Source organism: Lissotriton vulgaris, chromosome 5 (genome assembly GCF_964263255.1).
Source record: "Lissotriton vulgaris chromosome 5, aLisVul1.2, whole genome shotgun sequence".
NCBI classification, from domain to species: domain Eukaryota; kingdom Metazoa; phylum Chordata; class Amphibia; order Caudata; family Salamandridae; genus Lissotriton; species Lissotriton vulgaris.
Genome location: NC_141693.1, coordinates 1,424,347,037 through 1,424,366,903, shown reverse-complemented (window position 1 = coordinate 1,424,366,903; position 19,867 = coordinate 1,424,347,037). Strand labels below are relative to the sequence as shown.

Genomic DNA, 19,867 nt, shown 5'->3' with positions numbered 1-19,867 from the left:
ATCAATTTATTTATAGCCCCAGGGAGGTGGTGTTCCTCCGGGCTACAAGCAGACCCTCCCCCCATGCTATTAAAATGAAACTCCGGGGATGTGGTGGTTCCTGGAGCATAATTAAGCCTTTCTGTTTTTTTTAAAAGCCCACATGCCCCCAGGACCTGGCCCACCCAGGGGCTATAATCTAAACAAGCACAGGAGACCACACTTTTTTTTTGATTGAAGCAGATTTGCCCTGTCGGAGTCACAGTGGGACCTCCGTTAAGGGGTGAGGGTATTCCTACAATGCCCCCTTTCCTGTTTTTTTTTTAAAACATTTTTTGTGGGATTGAAGTGTTGGAAGCCAATCAGATTTCAGCATAGGGACTGTCAGATTCTCGAAGGATCTGCAATCCTATGTATACAAATTTACATCAGACACAAAAAGGGTTCTTTCTGGACTAAAAGCTATCTTTTTGACAAATGTGGTGAAATTCCGTATAGCGGTTTGGGCTGTAGTCTCATCTAAAAATCTCTTAAGAAATTAACATTGGAAAAACACTTTTCTGACCCACACCCTCTTTTCTTGACACCCGCTTGACAGAGCATGCCAAAACTTTCCATGCACAGCAAATTATTCTAGCCCTCACGTGCCAGGTATTTTTTAATATTCACGCATCAATTCACATCTGACCCTACCACTCACTTTACTATTTAAACCCTCACGCACCACACATAGTGATTACATCAGTGCTCCCGCGTAGCCGTTGGTTAGTAGCATGCCGCATCCCGTAGAGGGATGCGAAGACCCCTATGATGAAGCAGGACACCAAGGGCCCATTCGGTGTGTGAGGGGTATTTAAAGAACACAGTGTGCTCCCCACCATTGTAGGGACCATACAAAACATCAACCTTGTATCCCACTCAGGTGGATTCTTTTTGTTTGTTAAACTATAGCCGGGGAGATCGAATCCACATGTGTCCAGGTGGACACTTCCTCTCACCATTTCCTTTTTGTTATACTTAATATCCACTCATACAGCCATACAGGCACTCACACATTGAGTGAGTCACCCACAGAACTACTTACACACCTAGACACTCATCCATACAGTCAATCATACAGCTACTTACTCACCCAGTTACACACCCACCCACTTACTCATACAACTCACTCTGCTATACAGTCAGTGAAAGAAGCATGCACTCATTCATATAACCACACTCGCATTCACTCACGCGTACAGTCACTCATATACCTGTCTCTCCTGTATACTGCCTGTCACATAAACAGTTATTCACCCATACTGATACATGCACTCACTCACCGATACAGTCATACAGGCACTCACTCACCCATACATCTTCTCACACACGCAACAGTGCCTCATACAACCACTCACTCACCCACTCACTGATCGATACAGGCAGTCACACACCACCTCACCCACAAACACAGACATGAGGACAAACTATAGATGTAGTCAGACACCCAATCACCCATATAGTCATTCAAGTACCCACTAACATACTCATACACCCACTTAGACGTTAACTGACAGATACACACATTCACACAACCAGTCACTCACCCAAACATTCACTGAGACACCTAATCACTCACTTATACATAAACTATTTTTTAATTAGAAAGGGTGGGGGCTGTGTGACCCACCTCCCGAGGCAGATATATGCCCAGGGGACCCTATCCCCCAAGGCTGAGCCTCATGTTTTTTAAATGGTAGGTGTGTAGTGCGGCCCCCCTCCCCAGGCCATTATCAGCCCCGGGGACCCCACCTAAGGGGGCTGGGCCATTTCTTTTCTTTCAAGGGAGGGGCATGTGACCTCCTGGGCAATTTTCAGAACCCCATGCCACCACGGTCCCTGCCGGCTCCCACCTCCTGCGGGAGTTGGCATTGCTTTTGGGCAGACAGAGCTGCTAACAAGCAGCTCCCTTTTTCCCCAAACCAATTCTGCTTCGCTTCATGGAAGCAAGAGCATTTTTCAGTGCTCTTGCTTCCATGAAGCAAAGCAGTGTTTGCTGTGGTATGGCAGGAGCATTGCTCCTGCCATGCCACAGCAAACTGCAAAGTACCGGCAGTGGGCACCCTGGGGCATTGCTGGAGCTGGGGGGTGGCGGTCCCCAGGGCCATGCAAGGCTACCTGGCCCCTTCCCGTCTTCAGCATAGCCCAGGGAGGTGGTAGTCCCTGAGGGCGGGGTCTGCAACAGCCCCCTGCACTTAATTAGTTGGTACCCTGTGGAGGTGGTGGTCCCTGGGGCAGACAGCTGACAACTTTCTAATGGCTTCAATTGGAACTATTTCGTCTGTGATTGATAAATTCAGGACAGGTTCCAATCCCCTTGGTGTACTGGGGAATTTGGACAGCACAAGCTTCAAGAATATCCCGGGTGCAGCAGATAGTGTTCCAAATTCAAACAATGTCTTTCAAATACAAGAGTCAAACTAATCTAAGCTAGGGTCTGTGGTACTCGTTACAATAGACGAGTCTATGATCCGGAGGCTCCATTAAAAAAGTAAAGTGTCCATTGTTGGTGCGAGGAAGCCAGTGTCAGTAACGCTCCCAGCTTCCCTCGGAAAAGTTCTTTTATCAATCACAGATGAAATAGTTACAATTGAAGCCTTGAGAAAGTCATCTACACGTCGAAACACGTGTCAGCTGTCTGCATCTACGCCCCACCTAGGTGTCAACAAACCAAGAATTCACTTATCTTTGTATTTACATGTGGACTATATCATTCAGTCCACTTTGCTTTCCTTGATGTCTTATTAAAATTAGAATCTAAACTGACAACAGAGTCAGTTTTAAACTACCTTGGTGCTGTGCTATGAATTGTATTTTTGGTTATGTACATATATAGAAAAGCTATTTTCCCTATAAAGTGTAACATTGCCTTGGTGGCATCTGATATTTGCGAACACAACGGAGGAACTGCCTATTCATTTTTACCACTGCCATCTGTTTCTAGTGCAACATATTATGAATGGTGTTATACAAGATGTCATTACTGATGTAATATGTGGGGTAAGTGGCAGTGCGTGGCGAGGGCATGAGTTACATTAGGGCATGAGTTCTAGTTTCTTGAGATAAGTAAACTAGAACAGTGTAAAATCTGAACCTAACCATAACGCCCCTCTAACCTTTGGCTGTTTAGTGAATGTTTAAGGTTTTTTAATTCTATTTCGGAACTATAACGTCCCTGTAATCTTTGTTTTTTGCAGTGAATTTCTAGGGTTTTTTAAACATTAAGTAATATATTTAATTACCATAAGTTAATCCAACTCCCGGCTGTGCACAGCGGGGTTTTGGCACAGGGCCTGCATCCAGGCACTGAAGCAAACCTCCCCGTAAGCACCCAACCCATGGACTTTGGCTGTGCACGAAAGGGGTTGGCCGCAGGGCCTGGCTGCAACCACCCTCTCCCTTAGGCACCCAATTGAGGCTGAAAAAGAAAAAAGAAAATCCCTCTACTGTATAAAGCAGATGGATTTCGGATTGCTGTGCTGAGGATGTAATGGGTACATCCTTGGCGCAGCAGCACCGCAGCTGAGTACGTAACCATTATGTCATCTGCTGTAAGGGGCAAAGGCAAATACACGTGCTTAACCCAATATTGTTGGTCATATAATGAAATGGCGTACCCTCAGGAGGGGTCTTCGTAGACGGGTATTCTCACATTCTCACTAAATAAAGCTCTTAATGCCTTGAAAAATGTAATCTTTTTTCTGTAACTAATTATAAATTCCATGAATGCTAATCAAAATAACCGGCAGCTCACAGCTAACCAATAATCTACACTTAACACCACTGACTACTAATCTCAGCGGGACACCATAATACTGTCCACTCAGTGTGACACTCTGGCCCAGCAACCAATATCAGCGCACACATTATGACAACTCGCAGCACCTCAAAGTGGCTCTCACTCAGCAGCGATCAGTTTTGCAATAACAAATAATTATTCAAACCCAAAACAATAACTCTTGTCTGCTCCACTAAAAGAAAATCTAAAATACGCAATCACTCTAGTGGAATCGGGCAACAGCACAAAGAGGGTGTTATCATACACACACAGTGAAATTTTTACCAGCGGGAAATCACCATGACTAGTGCAGTCAAGCCATAAATTAGCGATTGAATTATTAGGTCTGATAGAAAAACTAAAAACAAGGACTTTACAACGCTTCTTGCAGAGATAACTTACCTGAAGCTAATAATAATTTTATGAAGATATAGCAATAATTATTAAAAAGAGCCCATTATCAACCACAACTATTAGTATCTATTCAGCACCACAAGCTTAGTTCCAACAAATTACACATTTATAGCTCCGCTTCACTGGATTCCTTTGCTGGAGCAAACACGCTGCAGATATTTATGGTTAAATATTATGAGTCCAATCCAGTTTCTCTGCAAACATGAATTTCACTTTGTTTCAAAACCACCTGCAGGTTATGCTCAATTCTTACCATTTCATTGCATGTATGATAGTAATAAGGTTTTTATTTCACATTTTTGGTAACTGACATGATAGTCACAATAATTATCCAAGAGTATCGTGGTGACATTCTGCTCTAACTAGGAGAAGAACTTTATTTTTGAACCCTGTTGAACTAAATCATAGAACGGTTAGTATGTAGAACAATTTTATGAGCAAAAGAATATGTGTAATCTATAGGATGTTGAATTATTTTTACCCGGGGCCCCCACCCCACGTCTGAAATAACAACTACCAATTATACTTCCAAATCTACTAGGTCTTCATAGTAGTGTGGTTACGCATGGTTACTACTACCCAAACCCTTAGTGCTTAATGTACCATGCTTGATAGTTGAAAGCCAAAGTCGAACCTCTGACCTGCAAATTTCACATAGATTAAATGAGTACCTTGCAATGGATAATATATTAAATACTTCAGACACAGTTATTCAATAACAGCTTGAAGTAGTTCCCTACTATCCAACGGGAGCTTCATTCACGAACTTCTTGATTATAAAGGTCCGTTATTATTTCCATCCAAGCAGCGCAAACAATAAGAATGCACTGTAGTTTGAACAATTTTATAAAATCAAATACAATACAAGAAGATTGGTTGTTGTCAAAATCTGAAGCACATATTAAAAAAACACAATGAAAAGCTAGATTTTTAAACTGTAGCTAAATTTGAGATTGACAATCTGTGACATGATATCTAAAAAACACTACCAATAAAATCCCAGTTACTTCATGGCCCAACATTGAAATAAACTAACTTAAAATGTGCAATAGCGTTCTTTAAAATCTCTTTATCCATTTATAATTTAATACAGACATTTAATAACTTCTTTTGTCTATTTACAGGATTAGGGTGAATACATACAATTTAAAACGGTTGATGTCATCTGCACTTGTGTGTCAATATAAAATTGGTAATACATATACAACTGTAATAACTAAATATTTCACTGTAACTGTTTACAAACAATTGTATGTGCAGGATTTAGGTCCTTAACAAATGGAGGCAGAGTTTATTTATGTCCAAAAAGAAAATAAATAAACCAGGATTCAATAGGCACATATGGGAGACAATTGGATAACTTGTCAGTTGAATTCAATTTACCTGTTTAAATCTTATTCACTTCTATTATATAAAATGGTACGGATAATCTTCGATAGCAGCTATGCCTGTGTTCCTAATAAAGCTGTGTTGCAATACGTGAACCTATCTATTGCATGTTCTGTATGTCCCCTACAACTCTAACAAGTTTGTCTTTAAATCAACACTGAATGCATGCTTCATATGTAATCTCACAATGATGACCACTCTTCAGCACTGAAGCCATTATTGAGCAATATTGAGTTTTTTCCAAAAACTAAATTGTAAACGGAAATGAGAATAATTTGACATACCGGCTTAGTAACATGAAGAACGGGAGGCAATAGTACTGAAATAGGATGTATTTCAACATAAAAGTATAAATGATTTGTGTCATAGTTAAGCCTCAGCTGACGTACTTAAGTATTAGCAATACCTGCCTTGTATGAAAGCACAGACCTCGCTCCTCAAAACTTAACGTACTATATTAAAAATCAAAAGTCTTTGGTAAAAGAATTAGAAAAAAGTTCAAGATTTTGTTGCCGTTCATATGGCAAAGAAACACGGGAGGAACATTATTCATTAAACCCCATTCGACTCAGTAGGAAGGAGGCTCTGTAATGCCTTGAAATTATTTATTTGAGACAGACCTCTCTATGTGCACCAACAGACAATGTTTATTGGCTAAAGAGAAATCAGATTTAGAAAACCTGAAACTTTAATGCATGCTAGTAATTCAGACAGTAGGCTCGTAGGAGAATAGAAACAAACACATACTTACAAAACAAGACTTCAAGACATTGACAAATGAAGCTGCAGCCATCCAAAAAACTGCCACTAGATGGTTAGAAAACCTGGTGCTGATCACAACCACCAGAGAATGCCACTCTAGATCCTCTGAACTACATTTAAGACCCTCATCCAGCAAAGTATATGGAAAAAGCAAATACAGGATTCCCCTGGACATAATTGACCTCTAAACCCAAAACACACTGTTGCTCAAATAGTGGATGCCACTTCACAATTAAAGGATGCAGACAATGTGACATGTTGCTTCGGACCCCAAACAATCTATAATTGTTTAAAAAACAAAAACAAAGTGCATGAATCACAACATTTTTTCAGCCAGAAAGTACCTACACTTTTTAGTGCCGTGCTACATAAGTTCCACATTCACACTATGTGCTTCAAATGCGCCCTGTACAAGCAAAAAATATGGAATGCATTTTGGAAAGATATACACCTTCATTGGTAGGACCTCAAACCTGCATTCACATACCCTGTGGTCACTGAGCTTTGACAATGGTCATTAATAAACTGTCACTGCAGGTCTTATCAGCCACACATGACCCAAGGTTCACATGTATCCCAAGGTAATAAGGCTGGGAGAGCAGTTAATAATATATGTGTTACCACAAACTAGATATTAGTGGATAGTCCATTCCCACATTAAGAATGACCTAGGCCCCAGAAGCGTAAGAGTTGCATTTTAAGACCACACTTTGCCACAAAATAGGAATTGTGAATTGGAACCTGTCATAAAAACAAGTATAGTATATGACAAACCAATGGATACATGCAAAACAAACGAGAGAAACCGCTAGATTCCTACATGCCAAAAAATTACCCGATGACTGTAATATTTACTTTTTATATAGTGGATAAACTTTACTAAGTTATCTATACACCACAAGGTGACATGCATTGCTATAACCCAACTCCAGCATCCTCAATCAGATGGTCACAGTTAGAGGACCCATAACCACTGAATGAAAAGCTATCTTATTGTCCCAGTAACATAAAATAGCAATTTTAAACAGTTGGTAGAAAAGGAGAGTGGCAGTACGGTCACAAGAGTACCCTTACAAACACATTGCACTTGTAATCAGTTTCAACTATGTAGCTACGCATTTTATCATTGATCATCACTAGACAGGGTCTCCATTTGAGTTGAAGGACTAAGCAAGGGATAGACACAGAATGCTTCTTTGAGTTGCCAGCTTTCTAGAGTCATTGGGCCGGCATTGCCTGGGAAATGTGCATACTGTTGGACTGCATATGCCAGCTCTCTTGGCCCTGGTGGTTTTGTAGGAGGCGGTAGAGCTGCTTGAGATGGGCTACAATGTTATCCTTGATATCTGGCGTAGAAATCTGGAGTCGGACACTGCCGCTGTCAAAGGACCGGGTGAAGTCTCCAGAAAACATTTCAAACATCATCCTGGCCACCACGGGAATGATCTGTTTAAAAGTTTAAAGTGAGAGAAAGAAGAAAGCTTTCAGTGCAAAATGTTTGAACAAGAGGTGTTCCACATGGGTGAACTGTTGAGTTTTAATAAATGAACCAGCATAGGTAATAAAGTTTACATTGCACACTAAAAGGCACTGCTTGGAATTAGAATGTTTGGGTTTTTCTTTAACATTCATTAATAACCTGCTGATAAAACAAGGGTGAGGGAAAGTGGATGTATGCAATTCTGTGGCTGCATCATTCCCCACATAAATATGGATTTACTGCATTGGTCACATAATTTGCTTACTTATAAATGTATTTAGTTCAAATAGATAATAGTGGTAGACAATGTGCTACATAATTGCCTTTTTTAGTGTGCATACTATGGATAACTTTGCCACATAAGGTGTCCTTGCTGCACATTCCCATTGGCCCGGGTACCGGTAAAGCATTTCAAAGTGGTGTGAGGGCGGTCATTAGGATGATAAAACCCACATTTCTAACTATTTCCTGTGAAATATATATTTTTATATTGCTTCCTTTTTGTGAAGTAATGCATCACAGCATCGTACACACATACAAATATATGTGTGTATGTATATATGCACACACACACACACATATATGTCCATGTGTTAATATATATGTGTGTGTGTGTTCATAAACAGGAAAAATAATCCCAGGCACTCTTCACAGTGAATAATCTGATTTACTTGCAATGTCGAAGACAATGCGTTTTGGCTTTGTAGCCTTTCCCAAGTGTGTGTTTCATCCACTTTAGAAAATAAATAGTGATAGCCAATCATCGAACATAAAAAGGTATAGAAGACAGACTATAGGCCAGATGTACAACCCTTCCAATTTGCAACTCCCGAATTGCATCGTTTTGCGTCTCGCAAAATGGAATTCACAACAGTGTCTCAGTCACGGTTTGTGATTCCTAATGGGGTCGCATATTGCCAGCCTCATTAATATTCATGAGGCTGGTGTTATTTGCGACCCCATTGGAAACGGCTGACTCTCCCAGGGACGGTAGCCTGCTGGGGTCAGCAGACCACCATGTTTGTGACTGCTTTTTAAATAAACCAGTTTTTTTAAATGCAGTCCATTTTCCTTAAAGGAAAACAGGATGCATTTAAAAAGAATAATGAAACGTTTCTGTTTCATTTTTTTAAGAGTAGGCAGTGGTCCATGAGACCACTGCCTGCTCCTAAAAAATATTTTCACTGCCAGTCACAAAGGGGAAGGGTTCCCTTGGGGACCCCTTCCTGTTTGCGAGAGGCTTACCACCCTTTTGAAATGGGTGGTAAACAGCAAGTGTTTTGCAACCCCAATTGCGGTGGCAAAACATTCGTACATTGAAGGAGGACTCGCTATTAGGAAGGGACACCCTTGGCACGACCCTTCCTAATAGCGAGTTGCAAACCCTATTTAGCAACGGGTAATAGGTTACCAACGAGCAAAAGAGGGTTTCTACATCGAGCAGACCTATTTTGCGGTCACAAATGGGCCGATTTCCCAATTTCGACCACAAAAAATTGTCAGACATCTGGCCCTATGTCACAACTACCAAACACTGCCATTGATTGGTGTAAGGACAATGTTACTTACCCAGTATGCATCTGTTCTTGGCATGTAGAGATTCATATTGTTTGCATACTCCTGCTATCTACTGTTGGATCTGGATGTTTGCAAGTTGTTTTTCTTCAAAGAAGTCTTTCCAGTCACAAGGTAAGGTGACTCCTCCTTTGGGATGGTGCGCATGGGCATCAACTCCATTGCTAGACTGTTTTCCCGCAGAGGGTGAGAATGGAGTTAGTGAGTTTAGAATAGATGTCCATGCATATGAATGTAATTTAAGAACTACAACAACAACAGGAGACCAGGGAGGTGGGTGGGCGCATGTGAATCTGCAGCTCTACATGCCAAGAACAGATGCTTACTGGGTAAGTAACATTATCCGTTCGAGGCATATGAGCTTTGCATAGACTATATAGCAGTATACTCCCAAAGCGGTGGCTAACCTGTAGTGGTTGTAGTTGTTTGTAACAGTGTTTAGGTACTGCTTAGCCTGTTGCCTGTTGTCTCGCTAACACGTCTAAACAATAGTGTTTGGTGAATGTGTGCGGTGTAGACCATGTTGCTGCTCTACAGATGTCCGCATGGGGAATATTCCCCAAGAAGGCCATAGTAGCCCCTATTTTACGAGTGGAATGTGCTCTAAGGGTATTATCAAAGTTGTTTTTGCTTTGGCATAACATGTTTGGATACATTTTTCAATCCATCTTAGATAAGGGATTGCCTTTATGTGGTGGCAAAAACGCAACAAATAGTTGCTTTGTTTTTCGAAAGTCTTTGGTTCTTGCTACGTAATATAGTATAGCTCTGCTAACATCAACTGTGTGTAGAGCTCTTTCTGCTATAGAATCAGGTTGAGGAAAGAACACTGGTAACTTAACTTATTGATTGATATGAAAGGCAGAAACTACTTTAGGGATAAATGTAGGATTGGTGTGAAGAACCACCCTATGTTTGCGAAGTTGAAAGAAATGTCTGAAGTTCACCAACTCTCCTTAGTGAGGTTATTTATATGAGGAAGGCAACCTTCCATGAGAGGAATTGTAACTGACATTTGTGCATTGGTTCAAGAGGTAGACCCATTAGTCTTGTAAAGACTACGTTTAAGTTCCATTCGGTGCATGTTGAACTCTTGGTGGTATCAACCTTTATAATCCTTCCATGAAAGCTTTGATCACTGGTACTCTGAATAGAAATAAGTGTTGTCTATTTTGCAAGTATTCTGCTACTGCTGCTCGGTGTAAATGAATGGATGTGTAAGCCAATCCAGATTGCTTTAAATGCAACAGATAACAAATGATGTTCTGTACAGAAGCAGTAAGTGGATTGATATTGTTGTTGTTACAATGGATAACAAACCATTTCCATTTTGCTGCATAACATGCTCTAGTAGTAGGTTTTCTAGCTTCTTTGAGAATATTCATACAGTCTGGTGGTAGTTGTAAATAACCAAACTCCATGACTTCATGAGCCAAATCACTAGACATTCCAGCAGAGGACGCATGTGAAGCCTTGCGTAAGGTAAGATTGCAATGCAGGATACCATCATTCCCATCAGTTGCATAAAAACTCTGGCTGGTGATGTTTGATTGGGTTGAAATTGTAGTATTGTGAATCCTGGCTACATTGGGAGAGGCTAGAGCTTTGAGAGTGTTAAGGGAAGCTCCTAGATAAGACTGCACTTGTGCAGGGCACAGATGAGATATCTGTGCATTGATTGTAAAACCCAACTGATGAAGTAAGTGTACTGTTGCCTGTGTGTGTAGTACACAGTTCTGGTAAGTGCCCGCTTTGATAAGCCAGTCTAGGTAAGGGAAGACATGGATACACTGTCTCCTGAGATGAGCGGCTACTGCTGCAAGACATTTATTGAACACTCTGGAGGCTGTGGTGATGCCAAATGGAAGTACCTAGAACTGGTAATGTTTGCCTGCGATCACAAATCTGAGGTATTTGCGATGAGCTGGATGAATTGGAATATGAAAGTAGGCATCTTTCAGATCTAGAGTAGACAAGGTCACCTTGCTGTAAAGGGGGAAGTACTTGTTTAAGAGTCTCCATGTGAAGCTCTGACAGTATGTATTTGTGTAACTCCATGAGATCTAGAATAGGTCTTAATGAGACGTCCTTTTTCGGAATTAGAAAGTAAAGGGAATAAACCCCCGATCTTTGGTACTGATGTGGGACTGGTTCTATAGCCTCTATGAGGAATAGAGATTGCACTACTTGTTTAAGAAAGTCTTGGTGGTCTGGTGATAATTTGTGATATCGAGGTGGAATCTTTGGAGGGTTGTTGGTAAGCTCCAGGCAATAATCATATTTAATAATTTTGTTGTTGGTAAGCTCCAGGCAATAGCCATGTTGAATAATTCCAATCACCCATTTGGTGGTTGTTATTGCTTCCCAAATGGGGTGAAAGTCTTGAAGTCTTCCTCCGACAGGTGTAGAAGAGTCTGAGGGAAGTGTGGGGAAGTCACTGCTTATTTATGGAATGGGAATTTCAAGGTGTGGTGTTTTTACCTCTGCCCCATGAACTATTTTCCCTTTAGCCTCCTCTGAAAAATCCTCTTGTAAAAGATGATTGGGAATATTTTTGTAAGAAGAAGTATTTTGGTCTATCCCTGTGGACTTGGACTCTCCCCGGTAAAAGGAGCGCCAAAAAGAATCACTGTTTGAGGGAGATTGAAGCGTTCCTATAGTTTTTGATACATCAGTGCCTTTCTTAATATTTTTGAGTGCTGGATTAACTTCAGGGTTAAAAAGATGTTTCTCGTCAAAAGGTAGAAAACAATCGCTCCCTGAGCACTCAGTAGTAAACAAAAACAATATATGCAAGTAATTTATTTCCTTTGTAAGTCCATATATTTCAATTGTAGGTACAGTCGTGTTTGGTTGAAGTATTCCCAGTTCAAAACAAGTCCATTCATCACATTTCCAAAATGCCACCAAATCCAACAAAATTATTCTTCCAATGAAGTTATGTACTATTCAAAAGTACAGCCATATATTCCCAAAGTGCAGCCAACACGTGTTTCATCATGCACTTCTTAGTGCCTCAATGACTCCATCAGGGCTTTCATATCAATACTCGTATTTGCTTCTGTAACACTTAGTCCAACAAGTCAAAATCCACCAGCTTTCTAGATGCTATCCCAACACACTTCCAGTGCTGATAGCATATTCTCACAACACTCCCTTGATATGTTGATAACTTTTAGTAATACCGCCGTTTCCTAATTCAATATTCTTCAAATCTCACAATCCATTAAGTCTTCCCGTACATCACGAGTACATATTCTTCAAATCTCACAATCTATTAAGTCTTCCGGTATATTGTGTACGTGATTATCTTCCGACGTGTTCGTCCCCACGATACTGTCTATTTCAACGCACAAAAGGTATGTTGAGAATGGATTGCTGGACTGAAGGTTTAAACCGTGAAATACGTAACTAGGCATATCTCCAGAGTAGTATGCTAGTATTTACCTCTCTAGCTGCAGTGTTGGTCGCATCTAGAGAGCATCCAATGGAATTGTTGGAAATTAGTTTACATTCTTGAACTAAATCCTGAGCTTTGGCCTTATGCTCATCTAGGTGAAACTGTAGTAATTGCTCTTTTTCGTCCCAGTGGGCCCTATCACATCTTGCTAGGAGACCTTGGGTGTTAGTAATACGCCAATGAAAAGCTGCTTGTGCAGCTATACGTTTGCCAGAAGCATCAATCAGTTTTGACTCTTTATCTGGAGGAGGAGCATACCCAGACGCTTGAGAATTAGCTCGCTTTCGAGCATTGGATACTACTACAGAGTCAAGTGGTAACTGACCCTTAATGAAAATAGGGTCTGATGGGGAAGGTTTGTATTATCTACTCTAGGAGTGAGGATTCTAGCACGTACAGGATCTTTAAAGATGTCGTCTGTGGTCCTCAACATAGCCTTTAGCATAGGCAGTGTTCGACTCCTAGAGTTTCAAAGAGAAAATCCTCCCCTAAGGACTCTTTATGGAGCTCCACCCCATGGTACTTTGCAGCTCTAGCAATGGGATCCTGATAGGACAGATGTCATCAGGTGGAGATGGTCTGGGACGGTGTCCTCTGTACTCACGTTCCTGTGTCCCTGCGGCATATCGTCGTACTAGAGAACAATCAGTAACTCTGATTCTGAGTCAGATGATCTGAAGCTTGTTCTTCTTTCGCCGCTGAGACCTCCTCTTGCTCGGAGTCTTCACAGAAGAAATCACGTGTGTCGTCTAACTGCTGCTGCATCTCTCGACGTCTAGTCCGACGATCACGGAAAGTTTTCTTCAATTTGAAGGATCAGCACACGTCGCAATCTGGTTCTTTGTGCTCTGGGGACAAGCACAATTTACACACCTGATGTAGGTCTATACGCAGATACTTTGCATTTCGCAGGGCGCAGAATTTGAACGGAGTCCGTTCCAAGGACAAGGAGATGGACTGACGCGGATAAGCCAAAAGGCCGCCCACGAAATTCCATTCGAAATGGAGATTTCGAGCTGAACCGCGGAGAAAAGGAAATACACTCGAACACAATACCATTGAGGTTAGAGTGGATTGTGCACCAAGGGGAACCTGGGGACCGATTCCGAAACAGAGCACAGCAATACATGTCCGAACCCAATGGCGGAAAAAAAATCTAACAATTGAGTTGATGCCCATGCGCACCATCACCGAAAGGAGGAGTCACCTTACCGTGTGACTGGAAAGAATTTTTCAAAGATATACAAGTTGCAAATATCCGGACCCGACACGAGATGGCAGGAGTATGCAGGGGATGTGGTCTACAGCGCACATGCCTCGAACAATACGTTTCCATTAATGCAGTGTTCGCAATAACAATGACATTATTATTTTGGTTATAGTGACATACCATAATACATGTGTACCACTCAAAACTGAGTTACTTCATTCGGTTAAACATTTGTATTGTGGCAAGTCTGCCTTTCTTTTTGTATGGCTAAGTAAACTATAAATTAGTACTTATCTTCATACATCTGTTACATTGGATTATACAACAGTGTTTAAAGTCCATCATCAATACGCATTTTGATTTCAAGTGCTTTGCTAGAGGCTCAAAATACTAATAACCTATATAGAAAATCTGTATCGATTTAGAGACCATATTGGGGTTCTTTGGAGCACAGGTCCGTGGTTCTACAGACCCTTGGATCCATGTCTCTTCTACCAAGCACGTAACCTTTCCCAAAATCTATCAAGCAAATGGGTTGTGCTACCTTGAGAAGATCTTGAATAATCTCAACTTAAAGGCCCTGTGGGAGTCTACACCGGACTATGCAACTTTCAAAACGATGGCCAAAGCAGCCGCCAAGAGTGTTTGCTTTAGAAACAGCTTGGAGGCCTTTGCTAAATTACAAAGAGCACATTTATTATTTCCATTTTCCACATCACCTACTTAACAATCGTACCTTTCTATCAATTGTGAACATGCAATACCTCTTAAAGTTCATGAGATGCAGATTTCTACTATTACCATTCAAGTCCATCCCACCCTGGACATTTAAAGAAGCCTGTTCTTGCTGTAAGGGCGTGTGACAATATATTAGAATCATTAAAGCACATAATCTGCCTTTGCCCCGTGCTCTTAGAACTCAAAAGAAAATTCTTACATCCCTGTTTCATTCGCCTAGGAATCAGATCTACCAAATTAGCTCTAAACGAATGACTGCACATATCAAATATGCAGCTTCTGACTAGATTTCTGAAGTTTCTAGACGTTGCAAAAGTCCTATTGGAGAAAACCAAAATCAATCGACACTGCCAGACATATTTTGAGTCCAATCAGATTTTTTTTAAAGGATCCCATCTTATTGCATTCATAATGTTTACATTTTTATTTTTATTTTACCTGAACTGCCAACATACAAGTTGCCAGAGTTGCAGCTTCAGTTCTGGCTCAAAATGGCGGCCAGATTTGTTGAGCATTCATCAACAATAGAATTTCAGTTAGGATTAGATCCCATTGAAAGGGTCTAGGAGGAGCTCTCTTGGCTAAGGTCGATTCCACATGGTCTATCTATAAAGACATATGTACGGGCAAAAGGAGTTGCTGCATGCGTGGGTATCTGTACAGGACGCACATGGTAACTGCTTTCACCCGTACGCCTAGGATTTAGCAAGGTCCAAGGCTGTACTGTCTAGGAGAGCAGCTGATTAAAGAACATAAGCCATTTGGGTAAAAATATGAAGGCAACATTTTATGAATTGGTGAAGGAACATTACTTGCTTTTGGAAGCTATACAGTTGACAACAGGTCTCTCTCTTAGATCGGTTTCCCAAATAATAAACCGCTTAAATGTGGATATGTACTCTAAAATTCATTATCATATTTCTGGAATAGTTTCCTCTATATACTCTTGGAAAAGTCTGAGGTTGGAGGAAACACGTCAGCTGAATCATCTGTATCTTATATGACTGAATTAACTGCATTCCCGGTTGATGATGTAAGACGGAGTAAAGAAACCACTTACCACTTTCTATAAGTTCTGGACTATTTATTTGAAGAGGAGCAATCAAGGGCTATATGCTACTGATGGCTGGAATTAAACTTATCAGGGTTCCATATTATTAGTTTGTTTGTTTACAGGTGCAGGAGTGCTCCAATATTTATATCATATAGAATATATGTTGTGCTGTCTCTCGTATTTGTTTTGCAATAGTTTTTATTAACCTATAAATAAACATTTTAAATAGAAAATGGCCTAATGTTGGGAGACTGATGGCTCTAATTACACGAACACAGAAAAAATGTCTGAGGTTGTTTAAAAAAAAAGGTATGTGATGTGCAAAGAGCACATGCCATCACAAACCATTTTTATGATATGTGTATTACATCTGGAGAACATGGAGCAATGGCTGAATCCATAGGCTCTTCTTAGAAGCCAGGCTTCAGTGTGATCAGATACCATTTGATAACAGTACCTCTTTAGGTGTTGATAACACAGCAACTAAAGCTGGATGCAAAAATGTACTGGTTATGAGGCTTGCCAAGACCTCACTTCTGCCTTACCAATATAACAGCTTCTGAAGGCAATAATGGCTACACCTCAATGACCCATTACAATGTTGAGGACACGATCATAGACATCTAAATGGTTTTAGGTAAGCTCCAAAAGAAAATGTGCATTAGTGGAATTCATGGAATTTTGTAATTTGGTGTATGCAAAAGTCGTGAAGCACGTATGGCTTTCACTGGAGCTGTGTGTTCAAAGAGAACTAAAAATATAGTGACTAAAAGCCTTACTTTCCAAGTAAGAATTTGTATGACTAAAGAATTCAATATCTGCAAACATTTTGGTAAGATCCTCTAACTAAGTTCTACCTTTCAAGCCTACTTCTCACCAGTACCCATCTGATGTCATTTTACACTTTTCTGCAGCATCAAGAATCATGCATTCATATTTTATGGAAAGCCAGACCCTGGCCATATGCTGGCACAGTGGTCCATCCTACCAGTGTTCTTAATTTAATTACCATGTGATGCACTGATTTAAATGCTGAGAAGATCCCCAAGCCATCACGTTCTCCTTGGTTTACCTGAAAAAAACTGTTTTCAACCAACTTCAGAATGATGGACGTACACTAGCAACACATTACAAGCAAGTTTTCACAGCAGCTCAACAGGCTTTAGTTGTAGCCTTCAATATAATATTAAACAATATCCAATTATGGATCCTCTAATTAATAATGCTAAAGGGATTCATGTAACAAACTACGTTAATACTACTTGGACAAACGTTGAGAACTCATTTTATAAAACCATGTCTATTGAGGAAATAGTGGAACCTGCATTCACAGGGGTGCTGATGAATAATGAAGGGCAAGAGTCATCATCGTTTGGATAGTTTATGGTACCGCTTGCAGTGTAGTGTTGTATCTGACAAAAATAATCCAGAGCAATTCAAAGTGTTTTTTAGGTTTTTCATACCTGGTGCTTTTAGTACTGTATTCAAATGCAGTGCTGGAATTTTATTTAGCAATGTTGCACAAGTTACTACTTGTGTAACGATATATCTGTAAGAGACATTAGTTAGTGATAGATTCCTTACCTTGAATATCCCCAGGCATCAGACTGGATCCGGAAAGTTTTTTGTCAGCAGTCCCCTGCGAATCGATAGGTGGCGTCGTGCGGTTCCGCGTCTGTCGCTGGCGACGTAGGCACCGAGATGACATCACGGAGACTACTTAGGCACCACCCATGCGCACTGGCGTCAGTTCTGTACATGACTTTCCGCGCCAGGAACGCAGAGTCATGCAAGAAACTGACCACTGGTGCAATGAAACTAGGGCCCTGAAAGGGATGACCTTAACCCTAGAAATCAGTTCGCAGAATGGGGAGGATAGGTGGGGCAGTAAGGAATCTATCACTAACTAATGCCTCTTACAGATATATCTTTACACAAGTAGTAACTTGTGCATCTGAAAGAGACACCTTAGTGATAAATTCCTTACCTTAGAATAGATACCCAGCAATACCAACCCCAGTTGGGGGGTCTGTGAACAAGATTACACCAGAAAGTCAAGGAGAACTGGACGGCCAAAGAAGCCGTCTCTCCGGACTTGACTGTCAAGGCAATAATGCTTGGTAAACGTGTGTAGCAAGGCCCATGTAGCTACCTGACAAATGTCCTGCAAGGGAACGCCGCGTCCCAAGGCAGTAGTGGCTACCATTGCCCTGGTAGAATGGGCACGCAGCCCCACAGGAGGCTCCTTCTTAGCAAACGAGTAGCACACTTTGATGCACAGAACACCCACCGAGAGATGGTTCATTTGTGCACGGCCTGACCTTCTTTGGCACCTACGTAGCCAACAAAGAGCTGGTCATCCACCCGGAACTGTTGTGTGTGCTTCAGATAGAATGAAAGCGCACGTTTTGGGCCCAGACGGTGGAGCATCTCTTCCTCTTTTGAAGGATGCGGAGGCGGAAAGAAGGTGGGCAAAGTTATGGTCTGCCCGATGTGGAAGAGCATGACAACCTTTGACAAGAAAGAAGGACCAGGCCTTAAAAACACATTGTCTGCATGAACAGAAAGGAAAGGAGTTTAGAAGAAAGAGCCTGGATCTCACTCACTCTTCTGGCAGATGTGATAGCTACCAGGAAAGCCATCTTTAGAGTGAGAAGACGTAATGGACAGTTATGAAGGGGCTCAAAGAGAGCGCACATTAGATAGGTTAAGACAAGATTTAAGTCCCATTGACGCATTATGAAAGGCACATGAGGAAATATGTGTGTAATACCTTTAAGGAAGCGATTAACAACTGGGGACTTAAAATAGAAGGCTGATCTGGAAGCTGTAGAAAGGCGGAGATGGCCGAAAGATAACCTTTGATAGTGCCCAGTGCAGAGCCCTCCTGGTCCAAAGAGACACGGAACAAAAGGACCTCAGAGAGAGGGGCAGAAAGAGGATCCACAGCCTTTGCTGCACAACATGCCACAAATTTGTTCCACCTCCAGGCGTATAACGTCTTAGTGAAGGGATGCCTGGCTGCCAGAATGACATCACAGACTTTGGGCGGAAGGATGAAAGCAGTCAACTGTCACCGCTAAATTTACACGCATGGAGGTGGAGGCTAGACAGGTTCTGGTGGATGACCTTCCCCTGCTGCTACGACAGAAGATCCTCCCGAAGAGGCAGTTGGATCGGGGGATCGATCGACATGCTGAGTAGCTCAGGATATCAGTATCTTCATGCCCAATCCGGAGCCACAAGAATGACTTGAGCCCGGTCGCGCCGAATCTTCTTCAGCACTTTGGGCAGAAGTGGTTTAGGCGGAAAGGCAACAGACTGCAGCTCCACTCGCGACGAAAAGCGTCACTGAGCGAGTGCCGCCTTGGAAATTGCAACGCGCAGTACCGATGACATTGTGCGTTCTCTTAGGTGGCGAATAGATCTAACCAAGGCTCTCCTCACTGTAGAGAGTGACCTTGCCAGAGTTCAGATGTCATTTCTGATCCATCCTGCACCAGTGGCTCAGTTAGTCCACCCTGGCATTCAGAGAACCTTCCAGGTGTTGAGAACCAAGGTAATGCCTTGATGATCCAGCCATGTCTAGAAGAGCAGAGTCTCCTGACATAGGGTCCATGACCCTACCCTGCCCTCATGGTGGTGGTGTTGTCCATGAACAACTGCACTACACTTCCCCGGACAGAGGGAAGGAAGGTCTTCAGTGCAAATCGGATCGCCCGAAGCTCCAAATGGTTGACATGGAGCCGGGACTCTGCCAGAGGCCTCTCATCGCCGCCTATCCCAAGTGGCCGGCCAATCCCAGGAGGGACCCATCCGTCACCACTGTGTGCTCCAGTTGGGGAAGGGAGAAGGATCTGCCATTCACCCAATCGCGATTCGTGAGCCGCCCCTGCAATTGTCATGTAGTGCCCTCTGAGATCTGGACATGATCGGACAGGTTGCCCTGATGCTGTGCCCACTGGAACTTCAGGTCCCACTGCAGAGTC

General features: G+C 41.9%; 1 protein-coding gene across 1 annotated transcript in view; it reads right to left on the bottom strand.

Annotated features, from left to right (window-relative positions):
• Positions 1–5,038: 5,038 nt before the first annotated feature.
• IRF6 (interferon regulatory factor 6) overlaps positions 5,039–19,867 on the bottom strand; it is a 119,593-nt gene continuing 104,764 nt past the window's right edge. Inside the window, exon 6 of the mRNA XM_086919685.1 lies at positions 5,039–7,807. Coding sequence (XP_086775811.1) covers positions 7,580–7,807 — 228 coding nt within the window. The 3' untranslated portion in view covers positions 5,039–7,579. The remainder of the gene's footprint in view (positions 7,808–19,867) is intronic.